The 19,809-nt window shown below is 42.1% G+C and overlaps 2 protein-coding genes across 2 annotated transcripts; both read left to right on the top strand.

Annotated features, from left to right (window-relative positions):
- Positions 1-2,303: 2,303 nt before the first annotated feature.
- On the top strand, positions 2,304-14,193 carry LOC311286526 (uncharacterized protein). Its single transcript, XM_084402735.1, has 8 exons — positions 2,304-2,453; positions 2,581-2,898; positions 3,168-3,239; positions 3,788-3,850; positions 12,381-12,458; positions 12,799-12,903; positions 12,987-13,021; positions 13,140-14,193. The coding sequence occupies exons 1-8, from the start codon at positions 2,414-2,416 to the stop codon at positions 13,488-13,490; spliced, it is 1,062 nt and encodes a 353-aa protein (XP_084258861.1). The 5' UTR covers positions 2,304-2,413; the 3' UTR covers positions 13,491-14,193.
- A 1,920-nt stretch (positions 14,194-16,113) lies between these two features.
- Positions 16,114-19,126, top strand: LOC311284215 (uncharacterized protein). The gene is made up of 7 exons (XM_084399135.1): positions 16,114-16,427; positions 16,829-16,915; positions 17,288-17,365; positions 17,623-17,701; positions 17,813-17,852; positions 18,079-18,156; positions 18,259-19,126. Exons 1-7 carry the CDS (start codon positions 16,241-16,243, stop codon positions 18,325-18,327), a joined length of 618 nt encoding a protein of 205 aa, XP_084255261.1. The 5' UTR covers positions 16,114-16,240; the 3' UTR covers positions 18,328-19,126.
- Positions 19,127-19,809: the final 683 nt, after the last annotated feature.

Below are 19,809 nucleotides of genomic sequence, written 5' to 3' on the forward strand. Positions count from 1 at the left end.
TGTGTGTGTGTGTGTGTGTGTGTGTGTGTGTGTGTGTACCTGTGTTGGTGTGTTCAGTGCTGCTATACGGACTAATGCTGGATGTTGAGATCTGGACACGTGTCTCTGGAGATGAGAAATGAAGAAGAGCCGTCACACCATAATAAATATATTCATAAAACAATAAACATGAGTGAAGCAGATTGGTGTTAAAGCTGCAGTCCGTAACTTTTTTTGTGTTCAAAATGTACTAAATTTATAGACACAAACAGAGAGAAGGAGCTCCGGCTCAATGTTCTTCAGACGCAGCAGTTTATTAACCTCTAGAGCGCCTAAAGTTACGGACTGCAGATTTAAGTGTTGAATATCAGGCACCTCTGATCACATTTAGCTGGATGTCTGTGTAGAGGATCCATCCAGCTCTACATCCGTACGGTCCAGCATCTTCCATCTTCAGGTTACTGATGGTCACTGTAAATGATCTGGTCTGAGGATTATCCTTCAGTGAGAATCTGCCCTTGATCACTGAGGACTCTCCTCCATCAGACTCTAGTATAAGGACAGCGTCTGCGTAAACTCCTCTGTAGAAGTATTTGTAAGAGTTTTCATATCCTTCTGGATAAGGGCACGTAATGATCACTCGTCGTCCCTCTGTTCCTCTCACTGTAATGTCCACAGACAGTGAACTGCTCACTGCACACACACACACACACACACACACACACACTGCTTTACTCATGTACACTGATAACATACACCATAATGTTAGATAATAAACACTTTTAGAGATCTTCAGCTCTTACCCGTCAGCAGAAACACACAAACTATCAGTGGAAACTTCATTTCTTCATCAGTTCAGTTCAGAAAATCAGTCTGAAACTCTCAGTAGTTCCTCACACGACTCTCTGAAACTCCAACAGCAATAATACTGCTCTCATCTATATGTGGAGAGTAAAATAATATGTTTGTTGCTCATCTCACATGATGAGAAACTGTGATCTCTGTGTTTTAATGTGCCGTTAGGTGTGAAAACGCCTCTCAGTTTTGACCAGGAAATGAACTGTGAATTCATCAACCACAACCTGTTTCTGTCTGTCTTTAACATGTTTAGTGTTTTCTGTTGCCCTTTTTCTACTTCTGAATGTTTTAATATATTTTCAAAACATGTTAATTACATGTTAAGCATCATCCACTCATAGGAAAAAATGTCAAACATTTGAAGGAAACAATCCTTGCCAAACTCTGAATGAAAAAGACATGAGATGAAGAAGAAATGTGTGTTAGGGGTATTTTCTGTGGTAATCGACAGCATGGAGAAACACTGTTGTTTACAGAAACTATAAATAATACAGAATATTTCTTGAACATTAAAATCACTCTCTCCATCATATGAGCTCTGGGAGAAGAGTTGCATTGTGGGAAACGTAGTGTGTTTAGCTGAAGCCTCAAAGCTCTTCCTGTGTCTGTAGTTTCACTTCCTGTTTGGCGAGTGTGAGCCGAAGACATCACATGTTTAACTGAAGCTAAAGGCCTCCTAATATTATAATGATGAAGCTTTTCTTAAAGGGATACTTCACCTCTGGAAAGATGAATGTGTATTTAAAATGGGTCATTTATGTAGAAGAAATGTGAAATTATTTTTGAATTTGGAGCTTTCTAGACTGAGAAAAGCCAGAAAATGTATTTTTGGCTCATGTGGATGAAAGACAACAACTCCCAGAATGCACTTGCTTTGCTGCCCTTGGAGGCCATTCATCATGTTTATGGTGGCGAGCAGGACGAGACTGAGGGCTGAGACTGAACGGCGCGAGGCCGGTGGTGTGATTACTGATGAGCGACTCGTATGTGAGACGCACCGGTCTCGTATCTCTCACGGAGGAGCGGGAATTTTCTTAGCAATGTTAAAACGCACATCAACCGATCACTTGTTTAGCGTTCATGTAAACACTACATTCAGATTCACCAATCGGAATGAATTCAGTTTGATTGAAACAAAAGGTGCTGTAAAGCAGAAGCCGAATCCTGGACATTTTGGACGGTCTCGACGACCGGACATGTCCGGGAAAAAGAGGATAGTGTAGTGTTTACATGAACGCTAAACAAGTGATATACAAATATATATTAAAAAATAGAAGTAGAAAAAGAGCAAAAGAGCAACAGAAAACACTCAAACATGTTAAAGACAGACAGAAACAGGATGTGGTTGATGATTTCACAGTTCATTTCCTGGTCAAAACTGAGAGGCGTTTTCACACCTAACGCCACATGGAAACACGGACACACAGTTTCTCATCACGTGAGACGAGAAAGAAGCGTATTATTTTACTCTCCACATATAGATGAGAGCAGTATTATTGCTGTGTGAGTTTCAGAGAGTCGTGTGAGGAACTACTGAGAGTTTCAGACTGATTTTCTGAACTGAACTGATGAAGAAATGAAGTTTCCACTGATAGTTTGTGTGTTTCTGCTGACGGGTAAGAGCTGAAGATCTCTACTAAAAGTGTTTATTATCTAACATTATGGTGTATGTTATCAGTGTACATGATTAAAGCAGTGTGTGTGTGTGTGTGTGTGTGTGTGTGTGTGTGTGTGTGTGTGCAGTGAGCAGTTCACTGTCTGTGGGCATTACAGTGAGAGGAACAGAGGGACGACGAGTGATCATTACGTGCCCTTATCCAGAAGGATATGAAAACTCTTACAAATACTTCTACAGAGGAGTTTACGCAGACGCTGTCCGTATACTAGAGTCTGATGGAGGAGAGTCCTCAGTGATCAAGGGCAGATTCTCACTGAAGGATAATCGTCAGACCAGATCATTTACAGTGACCATCAGTAACCTGAAGATGGAAGATGCTGGACCGTACGGATGTAGAGCTGGATGGATCCTCTACACAGACATCCAGCTAAATGTGATCAGAGGTGCCTGATATTCAACACTTGAATCTGCTGTCCGTAACTTTAGGCGCTCTAGAGGTTAATATAATAATAAATATATAAATAATAAACTGCTGCGTCTGAAGAACATTGAGCCGGAGCTCCTTCTCTCTGTTTGTGTCTATAAATTTAGTAAATTTTGAACACAAAAAAAGTTACGGACTGCAGCTTTAACACCAATCTGCTTCATCACTCATGTTTATTGTTTTATGAATATATTTATTATGGTGTGACGGCTCTTCTTCATTTCTCAGCTCCAGAGACACGTGTCCAGATCTCAACATCCAGCATTAGTCCGTATAGCAGCACTGAACACACCAGCACAGGTACACACACACACACACACACACACACACACACACACACACACACACACACACACACACACACACACTGGCATCTGCACTCACTCACACACACACTGACATCTGCACTCACACACACACACACACACACACACACACACACACACACACACACACACACACACACACTCTGACATCTGCACTCACACACACACACAGACACACACACACACTCTGACATCTGCACTCACACACACACACACTGACATCTCATGCACAACAACTCTCATGCATTCACCGTGAGACTCACACAATTGACACTTTCACACGCTCTCACGCCATCATATTTATATTGACATCTACACTCTCACACACACACACACACACACACACACACACACACACACACACTGACATCTACACTCTCACACACACACACACACACACACACACACACACACACACACACACACACTGACATATACATTCTCACACACACGCACATACACACACACACACACACACACACTGACATCTACACTCTCACACATCCTTTTTCTCACGCACAGTAAAGTCTCGAAGCAGAGAGGACACATCCAGCAGCGTCACAGATCATCAGATCTCCTCAACAGGTACTTCATCTCTTTCTTCTCAACATCTCTTCAGCCTTTAATATGCTTTATCTCTGGTTATTTCTTCACCGGTACACTTTATCACTTTCTTTGTTCTGCAGTTTCTGAGTAAAATCATCTCATAATGACAGTAATAACACGAGTCCAGCTTTACGAGGGTTTGACAGAGACTTTTATCCAAAGTGACTCTGTATCAGTTCAGATAATAAAGTGTGTAATGATGACTTGATAGGACTGTACTGTAGCTGGTTGGGGATAAGTGACCACTGTGGTGCATCGATAAGAATGCAATTGGATGCTTTGAATCTTTTCAATGGGTTTATTAATAGTCAGCAGAGGATTATCTGTCTCCATACAATATGTGTGTGTGGTTCTATAATAAACAATAAAAGAAAAGAAAATATCAGCATACAATTAAACAACAGTGCTGACATGATTCAATTAGTAAAGCTAATGAATTGTAATTATTATACCTTTCCCTTTAAGTAGCTTTAGCTGCTTATAATATCAAATAACCAAAATAAAAATACCAGGTAACACACATTATCTTCTAATTGAATTAAAGAACAGCCTTCATACTGCTAGTTCTCAATACTATCAACCCAAAAACATAGTTCCCTACTACTCAATCATAATTACGCTCAAATAATAACTATACCGTGTCAAGTGAGCACACACATAAGCACAATATTAATATAAAACTAATAATACTAGGCATTAGCAAGATGCTAGCGAACTTTATGCTAACATACTACATAATATCTCAGTTTAACAACCTAAGGCACCGAAAATACACATACGTAAACATTTACACCAGGTTACTCACATGTCTCTGAACGCACACATGCACAGGTAGCGACACGGACGACAACTATTCACCTCAGAAATATCTACGATGCGTTTCCCGGCCAATCTAACGTCTAACTCAAAACGAAACTAAAACTGTCGGCGCGAAAACGGTGTTCTCTCTGTGACCCCGAAACAAAGTCGCTGATTGGCTGATCTCCGTTACAGCAAGTCCTTCTTCACAGCCGCCCCCAAATTTGCACAGTCAAATTTGCTTTCCCATAGAAGGACTGGTGGTCTCAGGTGCTGTCTCAGGTATAGCAGGAAGTGAAACAAGACGGGCAACTGGCCGGGTATAGTTCCTGTCATTCACCTGAATCTCCGCTGTCCTTATCCTCCCATCTGCACCTGGGATAACCTTTGTGATGCGACCAATAGGCCAGAGCGCCCTCGGGAGCTGCGGATCAATGATCATGGCAACAGTACCAGGTTGTAATGGGGCCACTTCTTTCTGCCACTTGGTGCGCGTCTGCAGGGCCGGCAGATAGTGCCTGATAAATGTCCTCCAAAATTGGTCGGCAAGGACCTGCGTATGCCTCCAACGGCGGCGGCTCAACAGCTCGGACTCTGGATACAACACCTGGGGCAGCGATGGGTCGGGCCGCCCCATCACGAGCAGATTGGGGGTTACTGGGTCAGGGTCCGCGACGTCACTGGATACATACCCCAAGGGCTTAGAGTTTAGGATGCCCTCGATCTCGATCAGAACCGTGCGCAGGACTTCTTCTGTCACAGTCTGCATCTGGATTGTAGCATACAGGGCAGCTTTGATGGATTTAATTTCCCTCTCCCATGCCCCACCAAAGTGAGGCGCACTTGGAGGGTTAAATCTAAACTGGATCTGATGTTTAGCCAGTTCTGCCTGTAAAGTGGGGTGCAGTGCCTTGAAAGACTCGTGGATTTCCCTCTCACCTCCTCTGAAATTTGTGCCCTGATCCGACAGAAGCTCCGCTGGTTTTCCCCTGCGTGAGATAAATCTGCGGAGGGCCATCAGGAAGGAATCCTGGTCGAGATGAGTCAGGACGTCTATGTGGACAGCTCGGGTAGTAAGGCACTTAAATAGTATACCCCAACGCTTCTCATTACGCCGTCCGATTTTGACCATGAAGGGGCCGAAACAATCCGTTCCTGTAGAAAAAAAAGGAGGCTTCATCAACCGCAGGCGGGCGAGAGGTAAGTCTGCCATTTGTGGCACTGCAGGCTTCGCTCTCCATCTCCGACAATCAGGGCATGAGTACTGGTGCCGCTTCACAGCTTCTCTTCCACGAAGGATCCAGTATCGTCGGCGAAGTTCTGCGAATAGTCGCTCTGAGCCTGGATGATGGTCTCGGTCAGCATCTTGAATGATGAGTTTAGTCACCTGGTGAGCTGGGTCCAGAACTATGGGATGAATGGCTTCTGTGTCCAGCAAATCACTGCGACGCAATCTGCCTCCAACCCTAATCAGCTTCAGTTGGTCATCGAATTCAGGAGCTAATGTAATCAAACGGCTGGTGGAAGGGACAGGTTTCCTTTCTGAAAGGTGTTGATAGTCCTCCTCGAAGCAGTCTACCTGAACTCGTCTCAGTAGGTCTATCTCAACATCTCTATAGTCTTGTGCAGATGGCGTTGACTGACTACCTGCCGCCCCATGGCGGGACCTCACCACTGCCTCTATCATGTCTCTGAAGCCATTGAATTGGCTGGCATCAAGTAAGGGCGAAAGAGGAACGGTAATGATGGAGCCGCAAAATGTGGCCTTGCAAAGCTCTGTGGCATCCAACTGCTCAGCCTGCGGCTTAGTAGGCCATTGCTGAGGTGACAGGCGCAAAAAGGCTGGGCCATGGTTCCACCGGCTCTCCCCTGCCAGCTCCCTTAGGGTCTTCCCGCGCGTAATGTCATCTGCGGGATTATTCGCAGAATCCACGTACCTCCATACTTGGGCCTCAGTCAGCTCCTGGATCTCAGCGACTCTGGTGCCCACAAACACCTTAAACCTGCAAGAGTCTGACTGAAGCCACGTGAGAACGGTGGTGGAGTCTGTCCAGAGCACCACTTCATGAAGTACCAGGGTAAGTTCACGCTGCAACAGCACTGCTAACTGAGCTCCAGTCACCGCTGCACATAGCTCTAATCGCGGTATCGACTGCTGGCGCTTGGGGGCCACTCTCGACCGTGCAGTCAGAAAAGCCACCTCCACCTCACCACCTGAACCTTCCGTACGAAGGTACGCAACTGAACCGTAAGCTTTTTCAGATGCGTCACAGAATATATGGAGGCTTCTGACAGAACTGGGGTGATCCAGAGGGGAACTTGAATAGCACCGTGGCAAGACAATCTCTGGAAGGTGTTGCAGCTCATTCTCCCAAGTTAGCCAGGCATTGAGGGCGTCATCTGGCAGCGACGGGTCATCCCACTCTCTCTCTTTGTTCCATAGGTGCTGCACAATGATTTTGGCCCGCGTGGCGAAGGGAACGAGAAAGCCTAGCGGATCATAAAGCCGTGCCAGTGTACTATAGATGTTCCTCATAGTCGGTGTGGGATGGTCAGTGATGTTGCACTTGTAGGCCAGAGTGTCCGAGGCGCAAAGCCATCGGAGTCCAAGTGCAAGCTCCTGTGGATCCTCCATTGACTCTGTGAGCCATAACTCGCTGCTCTGAGATCTTGCCCCTTTAGGAAGGTGACTGATAACTTCGGGGACATTACTAGCCCACTGACGCAGCTCAAACCCCCCTGAGGCCAACAACATCTTCAATTTATCAACCAGCTGTCTTGCTGCTGTAGAGGAGGAGAGGCTCTGTAAGTGATTATCCACATAAAAGTAACGCTCGATGGCCACCCGGACATCCTCCTCTAGCTGGCTGTGGTCTGTCACATGCTTTTGCAGTGCAAACGTTGCACAGCAGGGGCTACATGTTGTTCCGAAGGGGAGGACCTGCCACTCATAGACGCCGGGTGGCGCGTCTTTGTTCATGTCCCTCCACACAAAACGAAGCAGAGATCTGTCTTCTGGCAGCAACCTGATCTGATGGAACATGCCTTTTATGTCGCTGCTTACAGCAACAGAATGCTCCCTGAATCTCAGCAGGACACCTATCAGGCTGGAGGTCAATGTGGGGCCTGGTAGTAGAAGCTCATTTAGGTTGTAGCCCTTGTATACGAAGGAGCAGTTGAATACGAGTCTGTTTTTTCCATTATGACTCACCATGTGGTGAGGTATAAACCAAGACTCTCTCGACGTATCCAGCTCTTCCTCTGCTACCTTTTTCACGTACCCCGCCTGTTCCAATTTCAGGATCTCTGCTGCATAGGCTGATGCTCGTGTTGGGTCTTTCATCAGACGTTTCTCAGTGCTCCGCAGACTCGCCATTACAGCATCTTTGGGGGCGTGGAGACGCGGCATGTTATTAACACGAAGCAAGGGGGTGGCGTAGCGATGGACTCTGTCAACTTCCACCCTCACTGTTCTGGTTTCCAGCATGCGAACTGCCTCTTGATCTTGCTTTGAGCGAATCACTACCTTCTCACTCCTGTAAGGCAATACGTCCATTTTCCATAGCTTCTCCACGTGATAAAGGAGCTCTGCAGAGGGTGACTGTGTGGATATATGCAGACACTGCTGTGGCTGAAGATGCTGTCGGATGATTTTGGTTGGGCCCTGAATAGTCCAGCCCAACTTGGTCTTTACAGCAGCTGGTCCTCCAGGCGGACCCATACGAACCGGCTCTACTGGGGTGATCAGGTGCGTATAGTCTGACCCAATGAGGACCATGGGGTGAACGCATTCCAGTGTTTGCAAGGGAAGTCCTCTCAGGTGCTTATATTTGCGCTGGAGTGTCTTCACCGGTTGTGAATGCTCTGCCAGCCCCAGCTGATCGGCAGTAAAGGCTCTCCGGATCCTGTAAGTCTTTTGGGGGTGCCTGGCAGGAGAAATGGAGAAGGAGACAGACATTCCATGCAAAACTCTAAGATCCTGGCGCACAGTCCTCAAAGCAAGGTTCTCTGGCTCCCCTTTAAGTTTGAGCTCCTTAGCGGCAGCTGGAAGTAGCATCGTCCGCTCTGACCCATCATCCAGTATCGCGTAGGTCTCCATGGCCTGCTCTCCATTATGTAGCACAACCTTTGTCACCTTCAGGAGCACCTGACTGCTGCCGGACGGCCTATCCAGATAGAGAACTTCATTGGCAGTACTCACTAAGCATGATGTGTTCTCTGTGGCTGGTGTCACTACGGCTGGTCTAATGTTAAGGTCGTGGAGAGCTTCCAGATGTCTGCCATCACAAGTCTTGCACCTGGCCTTTAGTTTGCACTGTGCGGCCTGGTGACAACGACCACAACGCCAGCACCGCCTGTTTTTCTTAACCCAATCTCTCCGCTGCTCAGTTGTTAACTGGCTGAATTTAGTGCACTGGTTCAGGTAATGCAGGGCGTTGGTACAGTATGGGCAGGGTAAGGCAACTTTGCCTTGTGGATTAGCACTGGTAGATGAGACTACTGGGACAGTCGGGCAACTTGAAGATTGTTCAGCTCCATGGAGGACTGTGGTTAACCTGCCAAACTTTGAGTCCTTCCGTCTATCCCTCTTACCATCTGGGTTCTCTCTAGGTCGAGACTCATATCCATACTCCTGAATCTGCAGCTCAAACTCCAGCCAGCGGGCGAAGTCTAACAGCGTAGGGACACGGATGCTGAGGGGATGTAAGTATCTCATAAACCCAGACCGCAGGTCTTGTGGAAGCTTGGACATAAGCCTAGTGACATGAGACCCACACTGAAGCTCAATATGACCTTTCTCTCCAAGCTGGTCGAGCATGCCAACTAAGGCTCTCACTCTAAGAGCAAATCCTTTAAAGGCAGTGATGTCCTGGCTACGAATGTTAGGCGCCTCCATCAGGTCTGCAATGCGCCTTAATGCTAGCTGGTGAGGTTGCCCATAATGCTCTGTTAAGGAGACCATAGTGTCGGTGTAGGGTTGTGTAGAGTTGGTGTATGAATCTGCGATGAGGAGCGCTTCTTCAAATTTGAGATGATCAACTAAAATCTGATATTTAAACCTCTCCGTAGCATCGTGGGGGAGGAGATTTTCCAGGGAGGTCTTTAGCCTAGCAAACTCACGTGGGTCCCCTCTACTAAAATCTGGGATGGTGGGTTGAGGACCCCGATATATGTACTCTGTAGCTCGGCGGGAGTGAAAGTCCTCGTGTCTCTGTTCATCAGCTGCGCCTGGCTCAGAAGGAATTAAGTGGGGTGATATACGTGAATGGACTTGCGGATCCGTTGGCTGGTGTGGCCTCCCCATCCGACCAGATGCTACCCGATTGTCGTTACCAAATGCCGGCATTCCAGGAAGCTGCTCTTGAGTGATCCCCATCTTCTTAAGGCATGTCATCAGCTCTGCCACTAACTCTGTGGGCAGTGTGGTAGTGGATAGCTGTGGCTTCTCCTCATCATCTGCCACTGGAGGGGGGGGGGAGGGGCCAGTCTTCATCATCGACTTCTACCTCACTGAGTACCTGCACAGGTGCTAATGTGTTATGGACTGTAGCCTGTGGTGTGGGCCTTGGTGGGCTAATGGCCGCGGCGAGCACTCCCGACTGAGCATGCAGGCTGTACTCCGCGGGGGAGAGGACAGTGTGGTGTGATGGATCTGGGCCTCTGCTTGAACTAAGCTGTGTTTGCATCTCCATTACGATAAGTTGAAGCCTCCGGTTATCCTCCCTAATCTTTTCCAACTCATCTAATATTTCAGGTGAAGCCCCTGGGTTTACTCTGTGAGACAGTGGGTCTGGGGTGCTCTGATAATGGGGTCCCGAGAACACTGACTCTCTGGGATACTTAGGGCGAGCACCAGTCTGGTTCCACTGATCATAGAGCTGGGAGGTGTGCGTTAACAGCTGATCGATCCTGTCACCACCGTAGTAGGGCTCCTGCATCTGATGCTGGGGCTGTGGGGAGAGTACTGCAGCCTGGGGGGGTCTCTCCACAATAGGCAGGGAGACTTCATAGTCAGCAAACCAGGTTGGCGGACGTATCTGACGTCTCGGGCGGGTATCAGGAAGTGGCGTTGCCTCCTCTCTCGCATATGGGAACATCCTTACGCACAGCGGTCACACACAATCTCCGGCTCGAAGGACCAATTTGTAATGATGACTTGATAGGACTGTACTGTAGCTGGTTGGGGATAAGTGACCACTGTGGTGCATCGATAAGAATGCAATTGGATGCTTTGAATCTCTTCAATGGGTTTATTAATAGTCAGCAGAGGATTATCTGTCTCCATACAATATGTGTGTGTGGTTCTATAATAAACAATAAAAGAAAAGAAAATATCAGCATACAATTAAACAACAGTGCTGACATGATTCAATTAGTAAAGCTAATGAATTGTAATTATTATACCTTTCCCTTTAAGTAGCTTTAGCTGCTTATAATATCAAATAACCAAAATAAAAATACCAGGTAACACACATTATCTTCTAATTGAATTAAAGAACAGCCTTCATACTGCTAGTTCTCAATACTATCAACCCAAAAACATAGTTCCCTACTACTCAATCATAATTACGCTCAAATAATAACTATACCGTGTCAAGTGAGCACACACATAAGCACAATATTAATATAAAACTAATAATACTAGGCATTAGCAAGATGCTAGCGAACTTTATGCTAACATACTACATAATATCTCAGTTTAACAACCTAAGGCACCGAAAATACACATACGTAAACATTTACACCAGGTTACTCACATGTCTCTGAACGCACACATGCACAGGTAGCGACACGGACGACAACTATTCACCTCAGAAATATCTACGATGCGTTTCCTGGCCAATCTAACGTCTAACTCAAAACGAAACTAAAACTGTCTGCGCGAAAACGGTGTTCTCTCTGTGACCCCGAAACAAAGTCGCTGATTGGCTGATCTCCGTTACAGCAAGTCCTTCTTCACAAAGTGTCTTCTAAAATGTTAGACGAGCTTTCTTCCAACTTACCTTCTCCATCACGACGTGTGTTCGCGCGGTGTTGTTGGTTACCTAGTAACGAACGTACGGTGGCCGAGAATGTTCCATCAACTTCCGTGTGTTCTGCGTGAGACTTGAGAACCCTGCTTTTCAGAGCTTAACTTCCATCAAAACATTAATAGTTAGTCTGATTATAGTGAACACAGAGATATCAAAGCTTCTAAACACAATTTTAATGCTGCATTCAAGATCATTCATGTCTTACACAAACTTGCATCAACTTGGAAACTTGAAAGCTTCAACGTCTGTGAAAAATAAACCAAAATTGCATCACACTGAACATTTAGAGGTTGTGATGTTCCTCAACACTCGAATCAAATGTACAACAACTGAATGTTTGACGCATCATTTGACAGTCAGTGTTTTCATGGTTCTGCAGTTTCTGAGTAAAATCATCTCATAATGACAGTAATAACACGAGTCCAGATTTACGAGGGTTTGACAGAGACTTTTATCCAAAGTGACTCTGTATCAGTTCAGATAATAAAGTGTCTTCTAAATGAACATTTATATAATGTGATTATCAGTATTCAGTGATATGAACAGAAAACACAACATTTGTTCATATGCAGCAATAGCAAACAGTGTTAAGTGTGTTTGTCTATTATTATTATTATGTGTTATTATATCACTGCATGAGCGGCACATTCACAGTCACTGGTGTTTCTCTCTGTCAGCGACTCATCAAACAGAAACTGAAACAACAAGAACAACAACAGGAAATACTACAGTTCAACTCTATCAGACAAACACTAGTAAGCACACAAACTACACTACCCATAATGCAACTCTCTGATTACATGATCACTCTTTGAAAGGAAATTGCTTTGAACATTTGTGGAGACATATTGGTTTACTTTGACATCAGCCGTAAAGAGAAGTGTTTTCTTCTGAAGAGTCGAGGTTTACCATTGCAGTTTCACTTTAGTTACACAATATAACACCTGTATATTTACAATATTACAATATTCCTAATGGTACAATAATCAAAGGAATTTATATTAGTTATTAGAATGTTATTGTTGATTTTCCAGTATAATCAGAATCAGTTTGTGTTTCATCATGTAAATATCATGTGTTTCGCGTTGCCTTCAGATCTGGCTTCTGTTGCTGGCGGTCTGGGTTCAGTTCTGCTGGTTCTGACTCTGTGTTCTGGAACCTTCATCATCCTGAAGAAGAGGAAGAGGAAATCTGGGACAGGTAACAGTTTGTTTGTGATTATAAAGTCCTGTTTTTAGTGTTTGAATTGATTTGTCTTTTTTCTCTATTCATGTTCTATTCAGCTTTATTTCAGCAAAACATGCAGCACAATACAGAGGTGAGTGTTCAAATCTTTACCTGTAGAAGATCAGACATGTTAAATGATTGTTTATTGATCAACAGAGTGTTTAATCTATGCAAACTAGTAAATTATTGATGTATGTGTTGTTTTTCAGACTGACCGCATGTATGAAGAGATTCCAAACAGTGATGTCGCCACGGTAACATCTTCATCCAATCAGACGCCTGCATCTTCAACCAATCAGACGCCTGCATCACACCTCAACAACTGCATAGATGTCTGTCCTGTTTACGCCACAGTAACCAATCGCCATCCTGATTCAAACCCCAGTCACACCCACTCGACCAATCAGGTGACAGATACAGCCGGTGATTGTTATGCCAATATAAAGTCTCCTGAAGCAACACAGGACAGCGGGACAGAACTGATCTACATAACAGTAACACATCCACAAAACATCTCAACAAACGAAGGTCCGATATATTCAGTGATCAACCGTAAATGAAAAAGACTGTCCACAGACATTGTGTCACAAATCAAGCCTCTGTGGTTCCTCGTACTCGCCTCCAGAGGGCTCCCTCTCCCGAATATTGACATTATCCATTTAAACTCCATTCCCCATGACCCGTGCCTGGTACTGGTTATCTGCACACCTGCCGCTCATCATTCAGACTATTTATTCAGTCTCTCTCCACTCCATCACTGCAAAGTCTTGTTCTGCCCTGGCTGACGTTTCTGAGCGTTTTCCCTGTTTCCATTGTTTCCTGGTTATTGACCCTGGACTGGTTTCACCGGATCGACCCTTTGCTTATTGCCTTTGTGACTCTGCTTTGTTTGCCTGGAGACTCGCTACTCTGTTCGCTGCCCTGAAACTCTGCCTGCCTTTGCATTATTAATAACAGTAACATACTGTAAAGATTACATTGAAGAACTGTACATTCACAGCTGCTCTTGTTTTGCTGCTTTTACAGGTGTGCTGTATAATTGTAGTTTATGATTTACAGTACTCTTGTACATTTACAGGCTTTACAACCAAAATTGCCAGTAAGTTGCTGTAAATTTTACAGCAATTTTTTACCGTGTACGTTTGTGTTCAGCCTTGGATATCTCTTTTGCTGGTGTTTGATCCCTGCCTGTTTGTTCTACGTTTACTGCTGATAATATATATATTTTTTACTGTTATCAGTTTATAAAGTGTATATACTAACCAGAAATGTTACTAACAACTTTAAAAAAAAAAGTAAATAAAATTCAATATTCTTTGGTACACCTCATCTACAGTTCAATAAAGTTATTAAAAATGTGAAATACAGCAGCAACCAGCGATTATGAGGCAATTCACACAAGAGGCAACATTAAGAAAGCAGAGAATCAGAGCAATGATGAAGTTTAAGTGCAAAAGGCAGTAGCTTTGACAAGATATTGTATAAAACACTACACAGCTCTTTATATCTTCTCAGGCTCCTTCAGGACATGATCACACAAACCAAGTTTCGTAATAATATCCTATTGAGTTCATAAAATACATCATATTACTACAAAATAGTAAATGGCCAACATGGGAAAGTTGGGTGTCGTTCAGCTTGATATTAAACTATTGAAGGTCAAAATATTTATAGGCTAAAATATCAATTGTCCATTATCCGCCAACACTAGGTGGCGCTGTGCTGAAACTCCTCACGTTCCCTCAGGGTAAGATGGCTGTAGAGGTGCAGGTTTGACATCAGTTTGGAGGACAAATCTTGGAAGCGAGTTGCATTTTAGCACTTCTGGTTTCATCGTCCCGAAGTCAATGGGGTTTTGAAATGGGTTTTGGTGAAATGGCTGAAATAAGGTCTGTGGTGAACACAAGCTCAAGACACGCTTTATTCTACCACATAAAATACATCAGTATTTCCCCACTCGTGATTTATTGAAGCTGTTACTTGTCTTGAAAAAGGCGGTTGCTAACAAGTGTGTAAATGTGACGACAGAGTCAGTCGAGGAGATTAAACGTCATCAGCCGAACATGTAAACTCAGTCGCTTTTACAGCATCGATAAGCTTATAATTGAGATTTTATAAACTATTCTAACTCAAACCTTCAGGGAAAATGTTTCTAGATAAAAACTGAAAGAGTTTTCAGAAGTTTAGTGATGGTGACGTTGAAGTCATGTGACCGTGATGTAGTTCGTCTATAGTCTACCTTCAGCTTTTCACTTCTGGCGACTGCATTTAGGCTTCAATATTCATAAAAGTTGTGTTCATCTGAAACATGTGTGTATCATGAACTTTTGCTGATCACAGAGCTTGTTTTTTGTGATAATCCAGAAGCCTATGGGAAAATCCTATTGTGTTTTTGTGGAGGGAATCAGTGTGATGTGAACTGCCGGCTGGACTACAAGTGTAAGACTCTTCTTTCTTATGACGATGAACACAGGAAGAGAACTGATACTGGAGAAGTTGTACTGTTACTAAAATACTTCAGGATAATCATGTGTTTAAAACAATGATATTTATATAGTGTATTTTACATGAATAAACAATATTACCACCATATTTTATTTTGATCTCATCATTTATATTTAATATACCCTAGAAGAGTTGTTCACTGGAACGCTGTGTGAAACACTCATATTTTACACAATGTGTAAATGTCACAGATCCTCATTCCCTCTTATAATGAAGTGGATCATCTCTTCCTCACAGAGTAAAACACTGCTTATATATTTAATATAGTTTGGTGAATCATCACTGATGTCCTGTAGAGCTGATGTGGTTAGAGAGACAGAAGGGGAAGGAAATATATATTTCAGTTGCTGACACACATTGTTCACTCAGTACGGAAGAGAACGACAGTAACGTTTGTCACACAGAATTTGGTCTTTTATTTAAGCGAAACGCTTGTCAAATTTCATCATGTTGGACGTCCTGCTGCTCTTTTCCAGCATCTGTACAGGTGAGTTTGAGACTCTCAGCTCTTTTACACAGAGTTTGACATCTTCTCTTGTTTTTCCTCTGTTATCACATGATCATCAGACTCATATGGATGATATTTGTCAGTTATTATTCTGGCCTGCTTATGTCTCTTGCTCACACATAACAGCTCTATATAATGATATTTGTGTTTTCAGCTGTTGTTGTTGGAGCTTCACAGACAATTACTGGATACAGAGGAGAGAGAGTTGAGATCAGATGCTCATATGAATCTGGATATGAATCAAATTCAAAGTATTTTTGTAAAGGGGAGTGTTCAGTCATTGGATTTAAAAACATCATGGTTAAATCAGGATCTCCAGATAAAGACGAGAGATTCTCTCTGACTGACGACACGACGGCCAGAGTTTTCACCGTCACCATCACTGATCTGAGAACAGAGGATGAAGGCCAATACTGGTGTGTTGTGAGCAGGACTGTGCCTTTGAGTGATGTCTTTTCAAAGATTGTGTTGCTGGTTAAAGAAGGTAAGTGATTCATTTGTTAATAGCAGAAATGAACTGCATGGAGACAAGCTGAGAGTGAGAGATCAAGTCATTAATCTTGTACAACCCCAGATCCAGAAAAGTTGGATAATTTTATAAAATGCAATACAAATGAAGAATCTGTGATTTGTTAATTCTGTTTCAACTTTATTTTACTGACAAAAGTACAAAGAAAAGATTTCCCATGTTTTGGTCACACTTTATATCAGGGTCCAATTGTCACTATAACTATGACTTGGTAGTGCGTTAAAGTGACTTTACTGGATTTCTATGGCACAACAAGAAACAGAGTGATTAAAACAGAGATTGAATGAAAGATTGTATGTATTTTAAATGAACTTCAGTGTCAGTGTTTTAAGTTGATCTTTCCTGTGACCCTTCAGATAAAAAGACCACTGAAGTTTCAACCATCAGCCCTTCTTCAGAAACACCGTCATCTTTCAGTACAACAGAACTGAGTCCACAATCAGGTCAGTTCCTCTGTCTGACGCTCTTTATGACTCTTATTTCTGGAATATTGTGCTTCTAAATGTACTTGAAGTCATTTATATATATTAGATGATTCCTTTGAGATTAAATGTGTTAAAGTTGTTGAAGACTGAAGGTTCAGTCCTCAGATGTTTGCTCACGGTTATTAAAAAAGCACAAATTGCTTTGGATAAGAGTGTCTTTAGAATGAACATTAACATATTTTCAGTTGAAAGTAATCAGTGTAAATCAATAAATGTTTGTTCATATTCACATGATGTGAATGGTTTGTGTGTGAATGTAGAGCTTTAGAGTTTATATGTGTTCATGTTCTCACTGCATGATTCACAGTCACTGGTGTTTCTCTCTGTCAGCGACTCATCAAATAGAAACTGAAACAACAAGAACAACAACAGGAAATACTACAGTTCAACTCTATCAGACAAACACTAGTAAGCGTTTTAACTAGTAAAAGTGTGTTTTCCTAAGTTACAGACTCCGGCCCTGTTGAGCTAAAGACGGTGAGATTGAGTTCACTCAGTGTCTGTGTCTTTTGTTTTTGCTAGAAACGAACGTTTAGTGTACTTGCATGGGTAACGTTATTTCAGACGCTGTAACTGTCACATGTGAAGCTTTTATTAACACACTCCTGTATCTTCACATCATTCATCAGTTTGGAGAGTTAATCATGATGATCTTCCTCTTTCAGTTCAACATGTGATTGTGATCACAGCGGCATCTGGAGGATTATTCATCATCATCATCATATTGTTCATATTATTTTTAATGTAAATAAAAATTTATCAATAAGGAGTACATAAATATATATATTGAACTAATTCATAAATATATTTGATTATTCATTGTATATTAATTTAAATTAATTGTGTTTTTGACAGTCGGAAGAAAAGAATAAACAGAAGAACTGCTATAAATGAGGTGAGATGATCAACAATAAAAATGGCTTTTTTGTATATTTAGAGATGTTGTTTATGGCTTGTCCAACTTGTGATCAAGTCAGTTTACATCATATGTTGTGAAATTATCAGACTGCTCAAACATCTCGTAACAAACTGACAAACTCTGATTGAGACATGAACTCACAATGTTTAAAATCTCTTCTTTTTTTTTGTGCCGTGAATTCCTTCTCTCTGTTTCCCTGTAGAGCAATGATCCCAGTGCAAACACATATGCAGCTCTTGAGCTCAAGTCCAGATCATCTGACCTCTACAACACACTCACAGTAAGAGAAATGTTGAAAACTACATGTGCAAAACAGTTTGTTCATTCAAAAGACAGAGATAATAAAGATAATAAGATAATAATCAATGAGTCTTTCACACAGTCTGTCCATCCCAGACCTGCTGTTCACCAGTCCGGCTCTTCTGGATATGAGAATCTGACTCTTCAGTAGCTCTTCAAGTCTTATCCAGAAGAAACTCTCATCACTCTTACTCAATAGATACTAAACAGTCCTTACATTCATTCTTTTCATTCTATATTATATGAGCAATCTCACCAACAGAAAGGTGTATTTCCATGATAAACTCCCTAGACAAAGAAAAAAATGTACCAAGTCAACTTGAATTTTTTTATGGATGATTTGATTGTAGAAAATCTGCAAAGGAAACAAGCTAAATAATTTGGCTTGATTTCAGATTTGGTTGCAAAGTGAGTAAAGATAATAAGTAACATGCCAAATTGGCTCGTGATTTGACAGCTTTACCCGCCACAGTTGATTTTTACCCACATTTGGGGGGTGTTAATTTCAAACCCTGTATACATGAGATAAACAAATGACCTTAACATGATAATTAACGACACACAGCTGAACCAAATGAACTAATGAAGACGGTGACCATGGAAACAAAGGAGTGGCGGTACACTGCACAAATGCAGACAAAGTCCAAACACAAACTGACATGTAACAATAATATAATATAATATAATATAATATAATATAATATAATATAATATAATATAATATAATATAATATAATATAATATAATATAATAATATATACATTAATAATTAAGAACCAAGAGAAATCATCTTCATCCTTCTCATAATTGAGCTTGTTTTGTCTCCTCTACTCACCATAAAGAGTACAGAAAAGATCAGATTCATTAATGACTTGATTATTTGCTCTTTTGTGTTTTTATTGTAATTATCATTAATGTGGCAATTTTACATTTGATTATGTTATGTTTACAGCTGATGTACTCAAATATGGATCATAGAAATATAATAAATGCATTAATTTCTAAAGCTGAATATGTTTAATGAGATTATTTCATTCTGCAGTTTAATAGACTAATTAAACCATGTTACTCTGGATTTCAAGTGGGGCATATACTGTATATTGTTTCATTATTACTGTTTTGTATGTCTGTAGTTATTGATGTGTAGTTAGTTAGATTCATCTGTTCGCTCCTGCTGGCTGATGTTGTAACTACAATAATCTGCTGCCAAAAATAATCTTTCTCCATTCATGACCATCAAAAGTAGCTGCATATTCTGATAAAACATTGCAAACAATATAAATGGCACATATTTTTTTGAGGCTCCTAAAAGCAACTGCTATTGAGATTATGTTGCATACATGCATGTTTTAGTTCTATTGTACAAGCTTTCCATAACAATAAAAAAAGTTACAATTTTAATGACATTTACTTAGCGACTACAATAATAGACCATGTAGTAATTTGCATATTTACTGTAAAATAAAACAAACATAAAAGTAAATCATGAGAGCATTTCATTTTGAATAAAAAAGCAACTGATTCAGTTTAAGTTTTATTCAGACACAAGGAAAAGCCATATCTGACATAATTAGCAAAAACACTTTTATTTAAACACACACATTAACCACACTTTACACAGGGTCTTAAGATC

Source organism: Rutilus rutilus, assembly GCF_951802725.1.
Source record: "Rutilus rutilus genome assembly, chromosome: 2".
Lineage (NCBI taxonomy): Eukaryota > Metazoa > Chordata > Actinopteri > Cypriniformes > Leuciscidae > Rutilus > Rutilus rutilus.